This window comes from Pongo abelii, chromosome 20 (genome assembly GCF_028885655.2).
Source record: "Pongo abelii isolate AG06213 chromosome 20, NHGRI_mPonAbe1-v2.0_pri, whole genome shotgun sequence".
Classification (NCBI taxonomy): Eukaryota; Metazoa; Chordata; class Mammalia; order Primates; family Hominidae; genus Pongo; species Pongo abelii.
Genome location: NC_072005.2, coordinates 15,990,154 through 15,999,243, shown reverse-complemented (window position 1 = coordinate 15,999,243; position 9,090 = coordinate 15,990,154). Strand labels below are relative to the sequence as shown.

Sequence of the window (9,090 nt, the reverse complement as noted above, 5' to 3'; positions counted from 1 at the left end):
CTGTCTCTCTCTCTCCCCCCCCCACCTTGCTCACTCACTCGCTGTCGATTCTTGTGATCTTAATTGATATGAATAAGAGTGTGTAGCCGGTCAGTCATGGGGAATCAGCATCTCCTAGTGGCCTTTCAAACAGCCACCAGCAACTGGTGAGTATAACAAGAGGTTAGGAAAAGACAGGCTTTGAGATCAATCAGACCTAAGCTCAGACCCTGGGCCCCCACTTCAGACTCAAGGCACCTAAGGCAAGTGATGTGTCATGGGGTTCAGTTTCCCGTCCGTAAAATAGGGATCAGAGCAGATGACTTCTAATGTGGGGGTAAATATTCAATACGAATAGCATGAGTGATGTGAGTGCAGTGCCTGGTCTGTAGGACATATCCAGTAAAGGGCAGCTGTTCTCATCAGTGTTGTTGTTGAGTACACAGCATTGGTACTGTAGACACAACAGTCCTTGGCTTCAGGGACTCACAGTCAGGTTCCAGGGATAGACACAGCTCCAATGTGACATATCACGGCAAACATCATAACAAAGTCATGAGCAAGGAGCTTTAAAGTTACTTGTAGGAGGCACAGAGTGAGAACTGAACCAATGCCTGCTGTTACCATTGACTGGGAATCATTATTTTGAAAGCACCCAGGAACGGGTGACTTACTATGCCTTGGGAAGAAATATCCAGGAGGACTGCATGGAAGAGGTGACATCTAAGCTGAGTCTTAACAACAAACAGGGGTTTGCCAGGTGAAGAAGAGGAGGAATGGGGATCCCAGCAGAGGGAGGGTGTGAAGGAGTTGTGGCTGCACTCTCTGGATCAGGGGTTCTCAACTGGGGGTGACTTTGAGCCCCATGGGGACATGGGTGTTTTCTGGAGACACTTTTTGGTTGTCGTGACTGAGCAGGAGCTGCTGGCATTCAGTTGACAGAGACCAGGGATGCTACTAAACGTGTCATGAGACAGAGAACAGCTCCCCACAGAAAGAATGACCTGGCCCTAAATATCAACAGTCCCAAGGTTGAGAAACCCTGCCTTAGGCACTGGGGAGCCACAGACGGTTTGTGAGCACCACCCCAGGGCACCAATCTCGCCCATTTGGCCTCTTCTTGGAGGTTGTTGTTTCCAAGTCATTTACTCCTCTAAGATCTCAGAGTGGCGGGACATGGTGGTGCTGTGGGAGCCACTATTCTGTGGAGCTACAGGCAAGTACTGACCTAGAAGGGAGGCAAAAAGAGAGTGATTCCAGGAAGAGAGACCAAGAAACTCTGGAGACCAACGATGTTTGGAGAATGCAGCTTCTGCTCACCAAAGGAGCTGGTTCTTCCTTCATCTCTCACTATAAACCTGCCAGGGCTTGATTGAGGACCTAAGCCCACTTAAGGGGAAGTGAACTACCCTTTCTAAAATGATATTTTTATTGTAATAACAATAACATACATACAACCTGAAATTTACCTATTTCTTTCTTTTCTTTTCTTTATTTTTTATTTTATTTCTTTATTTTTATTTTATTTTATTTTTGAGAAAGCCCACTGCATTTGCCTTTTATTACTGGATTTCCACATAAACACTTAAAAGTATACAATTCAGTGGCATCAAGTACATTTACGCTGTTGCGCTAACACCACCTTTGCCTAGTTCCAGACAAAGGTAATAATTTTTTATTAGCCCAAAAGGAAACACTGTATCTATTAGCAGTCACTCCCCATTCTCCTCTGACCCCAGCCCCTGAAAACCACTGATAGGTTCCAAATGCTACAAGCATTTTCATTGCAGCATCATTCACAAAGGCCAACAGGTGGGGCACAACCCTCATGTCCGTGAAGAGATGACGCATATTCATAAAATGGAGAATCGTTCAGCCATAAACAGGAATAAAGCTCAGATGCGTGCTGTGGTGTTTTAATACTGTTACAATTGCATGCTACAATGCAAATGAACCTTAAAACATTATGTTCAATGAAAGAAATGAGACACAAAAGGCCCCATCTCATATTGCATTTATGTAAAATGTTCAGAACAGACACATCCGTAGAAACAGAAAGCAGAGTGGTAGTTTACTCTTTTTTTCTTTTCTTTTTTTTTTTTTTCTGAGATGGAGTCTTGCTCTGTCACCCAGGCTGGAGTGCAGTGGTGTGATCTTGGCTCACTGCAACCTCCATCTCCCAGGTTCAAGCGATTCTCCTAACTCAGCCTCTTAAGTAGCTGGGACCACAGGCCTGTGCAACCATGCCTAGCTAATTTTTGTATTTTTAGTAGAGGCAGGGTTTCACCATGTTGCCCAGGCTGGTCTTGAACTCCTGATCTCAAGTGATCTGCCCACCTTGGCCTCCCAAAGTGCTGGGATTATAGGCGTGAGCCATTGCAACTGGTCACACATTGCCAAATTTTTAAAAAAGATTAGCTAAGCATGGTGGTGCATACCTGTAGTCCCAGCTATTTGAGGGGACTGAGAAGGGAGGATCGCTTGAGCCCAGGAGCTGAAGGCTGCAGTGAGCTATGATAATTGTGCCACTGCACTCCAGCCTGGGTGACAGAGCCAGACCCTGTCTTTTGAAAAAAAAAATTAAATATATTTAATTGGTTCATAAAGACACATAGAAATTTCATGAAATTAAAGTTACTTACTGAGCAAAGACCATGTACAGTCACTCATTTACTGTATTAATTATCATATGTAGCATCTACTGCATGCTAGGTCACCTAAGAAAAGCTCATTTCCTTCCCACAACAACCCTTTGAGGTAGGGAGGGGAAGACGGTGATACAGACAGATTAAGGAATCTGCTCAACTTTACAAAATATTGGCCAGATGCAGTGGCTCACTTCTGTAATCCCAGCACTTTGGGAATCCCAGGCAGGAGGATGACTTGAGGCGTGGAGTTCCAGACAAGCCTGGGAAACATAGCAAGATGCCATCTCTATAGTAAAAAATAAAACATCAGCTGGGTGAGGTGGTGTGTGCCTGTAGTCCCAGCTACTGGGGAGGCTGAGGTAGGAAGATTGCTTGAATTCAGGGGTTTGAGGTTGCAGTGAACTATGATTGCACCACTGCACTCCAGTCTGGGTAACAGAATGAGACTCTGCGTCTACAAAAATAAATAAATAAATATAAAAATAAAAAATAATTACACAACAGTCAGAGGAGGGATTTGAACTGAGGCCTGCTGATTCCCACACCCCTCTTTCTGTCTGATGGCTACATTTCATTGCCTCAGAACATAGAGGCATACCTCATGGGAGCTGGAAAACAACCAAAACAAGATTTCTGGCTCCTTTCTTAGAGCAACACAGTCTCCTGCCTCTGCTTTCCTACATGGATAACCCCAGAGGAAGTCTGGTTGGTTCAGATTTAGAGACTCGCTCTGTTCCAAGGAGTCATAGCCATGGGTGGGAATGTCTCGTGATACCTGGAGCTGGGGGATGAACATGATTTATCAGAAGGGAGTAGGAAGGCACAGAAGGAATGAATGGAAGTTCCAGCAAAGGAATATGTTTTTCTTCTTCTTCTTTTTATTTATTTATTTATTTTTGAGACAGAGACTCGCTTTGTCGCCAAGGTGGAGTCCAGTGGCGCCATCTCGGCTCACTGCAACCTCAGCCTCCCAGGTTCAAGGGATTCTCCTGTCCCAGCCTCCCAAGTAGCTGGGACTACAGGTGCGTGCCACCATGTCCGACTAATTTTTGTATTTTTAGTAGAGATGGGGTTTCACCATTTTGGCCAGGCTGGTCTCCATCTCTTGACCTCATGATCCACCTGCCTCAGCCTCCCAAAGTGCTGGGATTATAGGCGTGAGCCACTGCGCCCGGTCATTTTCTTCTTTTTTTAAGAGATAGAGTGTAGTTCTGTCACCCAGGCTGGAGTACAGTGGTGCCATCATAGCTTGCTGTAACCTCGAACTCCTGGGCTCAAGCCATCCTCCCCCTTCAGCCTCCAAAGTGCTGGGATTACAGATGTGAACCACCACGCCAGCCTGGAGCATTTTCGTTTGGGGGCAGGGGGCAACATAGAGAAATAGTGAAGGGTACAGGTTTTAGAGCCAGCCCAGCTATGGGTTCAAGTCTCCAATCTACCGTTTCAACAGCTTGGCCTTGAGCAAGCCCTACATTTCAATATTCTCAATGACTATGCTCAAGGTACTTCAAAAGGGGGTTGAAAAAGTAGTACCGTTCTCACTGGGTTGATGAGAGTATTAAATTACAGAAGGCACAGAGTGGGAATGGAACCAAACCATTTATCAAGAGCAGTCCCTTGGGCAAATCCAGGTATGGGGAAGGCTGAGAACTTTTCTTCATGCAGTAACTGACATCTCCCTGTCACATCTCACCCCATGCACAGCCTCCATGCAGAGAGCCAATCACTCCACAGTGACCCAATTCATCCTCGTCGGCTTCTCTGCCTTCCCCCACCTCCAGATGATGCTCTTCCTGCTGTTCCTGCTGATGTACCTGTTCACGCTGCTGGGCAACCTGCTCATCATGGCCACCGTCTGGAGCGAGCGCAGCCTCCACACGCCCATGTACCTCTTCCTGTGCACCCTCTCCATCTCCGAGATCCTCTACACCGTGGCCATCATCCCGCGCATGCTGGCTGACCTGCTGTCCACCCAGCGCTCCATCGCCTTCCTGGCCTGTGCCAGTCAGATGTTCTTCTCCTTCAGCTTCGGCTTCACCCACTCCTTCCTGCTCACCGTCATGGGCTACGACCGCTACGTGGCCATCTGCCACCCCTCATGAGCCCGCGGGGCTGCGCCTGCCTGGTGGGCTGCTCCTGGGCTGGTGGCTCGGTCATGGGGATGGTGGTGACCTCGGCCATTTTCCACCTCACCTTCTGTGGACCCAATGAGATCTACCATTTTGCTTGCCATGTGCCACCTCTGTTGAAGTTGGCCTGTGGAGACGATGTGCTGGTGGTGGCCAAAGGCGTGGGCTTGGTGTGTATCATGGCCCTGCTGGGCTGTTTTCTCCTCATCCTCCTCTCCTATGCCTTCATCGTGGCTGCCATCTTGAAGATCCCTTCTGCTGAAGGTCGGAACAAGACCTTCTCCACCTGTGCCTCTCGCCTCACTGTGGTGGTCGTGCACTATGGCTTTGCCTCTGTCATTTACCTGAAGCCCAAAGGTCCCCAGTCTCTGGAAGGAGACACCTTGATGGGCATCACCTACACGGTCCTCACGCCCTTCCTCAGCCCCATCATCTTCAGCCTCAGGAACAAGGAGCTGAAGGTCGCCATGAAGAAGACCTTCTTTGGTAAACTCTACCCAGAAAAAAATGTAACGATGTAGGAGAAATTCAATGGGCACAACTAAATTGGATTACCGAAAGCTATTGTTAAAAATTACATTCCGCGGTGGCACATGCCTGTAATCCCAGCACTTTGGGAGGCCAAGGCAGGTGGATCACCTGAGGTCAGGAGTTTGAGACCAGAATGGCCAACATGGCGAAACCCCATCTCTACTAAAAATACAAAATTTAGCCAGGCATGTTGGCACATGCCTGTAACCCTAGCTACTTGGGAGGCTAAGGCATAAGAATCGCTTGACCCTGTAGGTGGAGGTTGCAGTGAGCTGAGATCACACCACTGCACTCCAGCCTGGGCGAAAGAGTGAGACTGTCTCAAAAAAGAAAGAAAGAAAAAAGAAAAAGAAAATTACGTTCCAGCCAGGCACTGTGGCTCACACTTATAATTCCAGCACCTTGGGATGCCAAGGCAGGAGGATTGCTTGAGGCCAGGAGTTTAAGACCAGCTTTGACAACATAGCAAGACTGCATACCTACAAAAACTTAGAAAAAAATAGCTTGGCATGGTGGTACATGCCTGTAGTCCCAGCTACCTGGGAGACTGAACTGGGATTACTGCCTAAGTCCAGAAGTTTGAGGTTACAGTGAACTATGACTGTGCCACTGCAATCTAGCATGGGTGACAGAGTGAGACCCTATCCCTTCTCCCCCAAAAGAAAGACAATCCATGAACATATAGTAACCTCTATTTGTCATGCTTTAAGGTTTACAAGGGACCTTGTAGATGACATACAATTATAAACACAAAGGTTAATCAGCATCAGGGATATGTTTGGAGTGGAAGTGTGTGTGAGATACTAACACAGAGAAAACCAGGTTTGATTATTTCTATCTGCTGCAAGATACTGTGTCAGTTAGCACCAAACCTCAATCTAGACTCCTCTTGCCAAAAGCCAGGGTCATCTAATACCCCCAATAATGCAAACCAGTAATGCAAAGAGAGATGGAAGATTTCATGCCCCACTCTCTATGAGTGCTGCACCAGGTAGCTACAACTCAGATTTTGTAAGGCTACTCCAGATTATAGCAGAGGAGAGAAAAGTACCCTAAATTTCAGCATTGCACAGATCTATGCAATAGAAGTTAGAAATAGCAATAAACAGACTCTCTTTAAACATCAAGGAAACCTTAGCATTTCAAGTGTGAGTCTTGAATAGTTGTGGAGAGACTGAGATGTCTTTATGGTTGGGTCAAGAAAAAAGTCACACTGTGAGATACCGAATTTTGTGTTAGAAGGTGACATGGCTCATGGGCCAGTCGGGAGCTCTCTGTCGAATCCGGACATTGAGTGTAGAGCCCAGGATGGGTTTATCTCATGGCCAGGTGCAGTGGCTCATGCCTGTAATCCCAGCACTTTGGGAGGCCAAGGTGGGTGGATCCCCTGAGGTCAGGAGTTCGAGAGCAGCCTGGGCAAATGGCTGAAACCCCGTCTGTACTAAAAATATAAAAATTAGTCGGGCGTGGTGGCAGGTGCCTGTAATCCCAGCTACTCAGGAGGCTGAGATAGGAGAATCGCTTGAACCCTGGAGGCAGAGGCTGCAGTGAGCTGAGATCACACCACTGCACTCCAGCCTGGGTGACAGAGCTAGACTCCGTCTCAAAAAAAAAAAAAAAGAAAATTTATCTCTCGGTCTCTCAGGCATCATGCTCACCCACTTCCCAATGGGCAGGGATTTAAGATTGACCCTACTGTATGGTATTTATATATTTATTGACCATAGGTCTTCCTGTGTTTGAGCTATGCATCATTTTTTTTCTAAAGTGTGAATTCTCTATCATTTAAGCTGTCAAAACATCCCACAGTCAAAACATCTCACATTACAAAAGCCAAAATTGACAAATGGGATCTAATTAAACTCAAGAGCTTCTGCACAGCAAAAGAAACCACCATCAGAGTGAACAGGCAACCTACAGAATGGGAGAAAATTTTTGCAACCTACTCATCTGACAAAGGGCTAATATCCAGAATCTACAATGAACTCAAACAAATTTACAAGAAAAAAACAAACAACCCCATCAAAAAGTGGGCAAAGGATATGAACAGACACTTCTCAAAAGAAGACATTTATGCAGCCAAAAAGCACATGAAAAAATGCTCATCATCACTGGCCATCAGAGAAATGCAAATCAAAACCACAATGAGATACCATCTCACACCAGTTAGAATGGTGATCATTCAAAAGTCAGGAAACAACAGGTGCTAGAGAGGATGTGGAGAAATAGGAACACTTTTACACTGTTGGTGGGACTGTAAACTAGTTCAACCATTGTGGAAGTCAGTGTGGCGATTCCTCAGGGATCTAGAACTAGAAATACCATTTGACCCAGCCATCCCATTACTGGGTATATACCCAAAGGATTATAAATCATGCTGCTATAAAGACACCTGCACATGTATGTTTATTGCGGCACTATTCACAATAGCAAAGACTTGGAACCAAGCCAAATGTCCAACAACGACAGACTGGATTAAGAAAATGTGGCACATATACGCCATGGAATACTATGCAGCCAGAAAAAATGATGAGTTCATGTCCTTTGTAGGGACATGGATGAAGCTGGAAACCATCATTCTCAGCAAACTATTGCAAGGACAAAAAAACAAACACCGTATGTTCTCACTCATAGGTGGGAATTGAACAATGAGAGCACATGGACACAGGAAGGGGACCATCACACACCAGGGACTGTTGTGGGGTGGGGGAGGGGGGAGGGATAGCATTAGTAGGTATACCTAATGCTAAATGACGAGTTAATGGGTGCAGCACACCAGCATGGCACATGTATACGTATGTAACAAACCTGCACGTTGTGCACATGTGCCCTAAAACTTAAAGTATAATAATAATAAAATTTTTTTAAAAATCCCACGTTAGCATGAAGAGTGAGGATGCGGGAAACGATTTCAATCAAAACTTGGAAACTCAGAGAAGCTCCCTTTGCAGAATATGTGCTACAGTTCATGCATCTTGTTACCCACCAGGCATGTTGTATCATTAGCGCCTCGCAAGGTGGGAGTGAGAGCAGATATAATCACAGGCCTCTGTTTGATAGAGGGGGAAACTGAGGCACAAAAGATGCATGGCTCATCAGAGACCAATCAACTTGGAAGAGCCAAGCTTCAATGTCAGTCTTTTCTGATTCCAAGTCTTCTCCATTCAACACTTCAAGCATTGCCTTTTTACAGTGGGATCCTAATTTCTGGAGGACTGGTCCTTCTTCAAATGAAACATCTCAGCATCCTTAGAGTCTTTTATGGCACAGGAAGACAGTTGCAATCCTCTGCAAACCCTGAAGCGTGCATCCTTGGAACACAGATGGAATATTTCTACAAGTTCAACAGTCCTTCATGATTTTAAAATAAGTTTTAGTCTTGTAGAAATTCTTGAGTAACTTCTATGCACTGAGCTAAGATGCTCCCCTCTCCTGACAACGGAGCCATCTGGGCAGGAACGTAAGTCAGGTCTTTTCTCTTTTCTTTTTTTTCTTTTCTTTTCCCTTCCCTTCACCTTCCCTTCTCCTTCGCCTCTCCTTCCCTTCTCCTTCCCTTCCCCTTCCCTCCCCCTCCCCCTTTCCCTCCCCCTTCCCCTTCCCTCCCGCTTCCCCTTCCCTCCCCCTTCCCCTTCCCTCCCCTTTCCCTTCCCTTCTCCTTCGCCTCTCCTTCCCTTCTCCTTCCCTCCCCCTTCCCTTCCTTTCTTTTCTCCCTTCCTTTCCCTCCCCTCCCCTCTTTCTTTTCCCTTTGCTTTGCTCTGCTTTGCTCTGCTTTGCTTTATAAAAGACCCCACTGGCCTCTGATC

General features: G+C 46.3%; 1 protein-coding gene across 1 annotated transcript; it reads left to right on the top strand.

Annotated features, from left to right (window-relative positions):
- Nucleotides 1-4,328: 4,328 nt before the first annotated feature.
- On the top strand, nt 4,329-6,052 carry LOC100448801 (olfactory receptor 10H1). Its single transcript, XM_009236707.4, is given in 2 exon segments — nt 4,329-4,721; nt 4,724-6,052. Coding segments are annotated over 2 exon segments (939 nt in total). The 5' UTR covers nt 4,329-4,336; the 3' UTR covers nt 5,278-6,052.
- Nucleotides 6,053-9,090: the final 3,038 nt, after the last annotated feature.